At 39.4% G+C, this 2,500-nt stretch overlaps 1 protein-coding gene across 1 annotated transcript in view; it reads left to right on the forward strand.

The window, feature by feature from the left end:
• LOC119579434 (compound eye opsin BCRH1-like) overlaps window positions 1-1,071 on the forward strand; it is a 2,644-nt gene extending 1,573 nt beyond the window's left edge. Inside the window, exons 5-8 of the mRNA XM_037927238.1 lie at window positions 1-28; window positions 140-244; window positions 346-468; window positions 713-1,071. The exon at window positions 1-28 is cut by the window's left edge and continues 181 nt beyond it. Of these exons, the coding sequence (XP_037783166.1) occupies window positions 1-28; window positions 140-244; window positions 346-468; window positions 713-823 (367 nt within the window). The 3' untranslated portion in view covers window positions 824-1,071. The remainder of the gene's footprint in view (window positions 29-139; window positions 245-345; window positions 469-712) is intronic.
• The last annotated feature ends 1,429 nt before the right edge of the window (window positions 1,072-2,500 follow it).

A 2,500-nucleotide genomic window follows, 5' to 3' on the forward strand; every position in this document is an offset into this window, starting at 1 on the left:
GAACGTGTCCAACCTCAGGTCAAACCAGGTAAACCTTTTTCCATTTCCTAGACCAGTGAACCTCACATTCCTATTTTAAATGTGTAGAACAATTGAAATACCAATAACCTTCACTGACTCTGTTCACTGCCCGTAACAGGATGCCCAGACGCAGTCCGCTGAGGTGCGCATCGCCAAGGTCGCCTGCACCAACGTGGCTCTGTGGGTTGTCTGTTGGACGCCCTACGCCGCTATCGTCGTCCAGGTTAGCGCATTCTCTCGCTTCCAACATGTTGCTTCTGACGCTTTATCACTTGCATTGTTGCAAAGTCCGACATTTGCTGAACAAGGTTTTTCTCTCTCCAGGGATTGTTCTTCAACCAGAGCCCCATCACGCCTCTCGTGACCATGCTTCCCGCCCTTCTGGCAAAGTCTTCCGCCTGCTACAACCCCATCGTCTACGCCATCAACCATCCCAAGTTCAGAATGGTAAGCCCGCTAATAAAACCAGTATTTAGGATCTTACAGTGTTATATGTAATACTGAAACATGGTCAAAAGACAATGCAATAGTCGGTAGTCACAAATTCGAAATGGATACTGTGGTACCAATCCAGAAAAAAAAACGTCTTCATAACCACTTCATAGTGATACTACTTGAAATAGATTTAGAGAATTCTGTCAGACTCATTGTTTACGAAAGCACTGCTAACCGGCCCTTCATACCCTCGCAGGCCCTCCAGAAGCAGATGCCTTGGTTCTGCATTCACGAGAACACCGAGACTTCCTCCTCCAAGTCCGACACCAAGTCCATTGAGACGAAAGAAGCCAAGGAGGACGCCTAAGTGCCTCGATCTACTCGAACACAAGGAAGACCTAGTCAGTCGGAAACATGAGAGGCTTTGAAGTTCATGTTGATTTATGTGCCTCATGAAGTCGGACGGAATCTTCGATGATGACAGGAATTCTTTTTCGGATCACGGAAACGTCACATTCGATTGTATTGCCGTAAGGTGTACTGTCATAAGAACTAAATTACTTTAGACGGTAGTTAACCTTCCCTCCGACAAAAATAAACCTTGCAACTAACAAAGATCTTTCATTTACAATGCATATTCACATATGGATAAGTGTAAACACACACACTCAGACACACACGCGCGCGCGCGCGCGCGCATGCATATATATATATTTACAAACACACATGCAGGTACACTTACATGCATTTTTTCAATATATCTGTATGTACATACATATACAAACACATAATGTACGCACATTATGTGTACACATGTGTACACACATAGTGCGTACATTATATTTATATATATCTGTCTTCTCTCTCTCTCTTTACACACACACATATATGTATATATGTATGTATGTATATGTATGTGTGTATGTGCATCACACAACATAATATGTTGTCTCTCTAAAGTCAATATGGAAAAAAATCACGAAACTCGACTTCGAAAAATTACTTCAAAACATTACTCGGTAGCTCGAAACTCTTATTACAGAAGTTTCTAATTAAGCCTGATCCATTTTGATATTTTCACGGACCATCGAGTAGGTTGACAATGCACTAGAAAAAAAAATGTAATTACGGTAAATGCAGGCCTATGTGCCTTTTTACTCACATAGAATGAGAGTATCTCTTAGGCATCCGCTATGCTAATCAAACAAATCACTTTATAGTGTGTTGCCGAGTTGAAGCCGTCGCTTGCAATTCCAGAGAAATATGTTCGGGCTGTTATTATTTTCAGGGTTAATGGGAGGCAAGATTGTTAACGTGTGAATATGACGTGAATTTTAGGGTAGTCGCTTATTAAAGGCGTCTTCTGAACGTGTCATAAAATTCCGGATTAAAATCAATCCCAGTCCACAATACTTGCACAGATGTAAGACACTGCCAGGCGGACGAGTCCATGCTATTATCAGTAAATCTGCTGTTTTACATGAAAAAGTGGGCATCTGTGTAATGGTAATTAGAATTCACCCTTTACAAGTTACATATCATACGCTGATGTTGATGACTAAATATTTGCTAGTGTCAAAAATATGTATACCATACACGCTAGTATCACATCATGCCCATATATATATATATATATATATATATATATATATATATATATATATATATATATATATATATATATATATATATTATAATATATATATATATATAAAATATATATATATGTGTGTGTGGGGTGTGTGTTGTGTGTTGTGTGTGGTGTGTGTGTGGGTGTGTGTGTGTGTGTGTGTGTGTGTGTGTGTCCAAATAAAATAATATAAATGACTTCAAATAGCCTATAAGTATTATAGACAACAGAAATGAAGACGTCAAACAAAAATGAGATACCCGTAATATCAATTTATATTCACGGGTGTTTTTTCCAGAGATCTCTTTCTCGCGTGTGATCGTGGGGCATGGGTAGGGTAGTGTTTTCAGGATGTTGCTAGCGAGGATTATGATAATAAAGGTCCACGCGGTTTTGAAGTCATTTTAGTTTAAA

Source organism: Penaeus monodon, chromosome 12 (genome assembly GCF_015228065.2).
Source record: "Penaeus monodon isolate SGIC_2016 chromosome 12, NSTDA_Pmon_1, whole genome shotgun sequence".
Classification (NCBI taxonomy): domain Eukaryota; kingdom Metazoa; phylum Arthropoda; class Malacostraca; order Decapoda; family Penaeidae; genus Penaeus; species Penaeus monodon.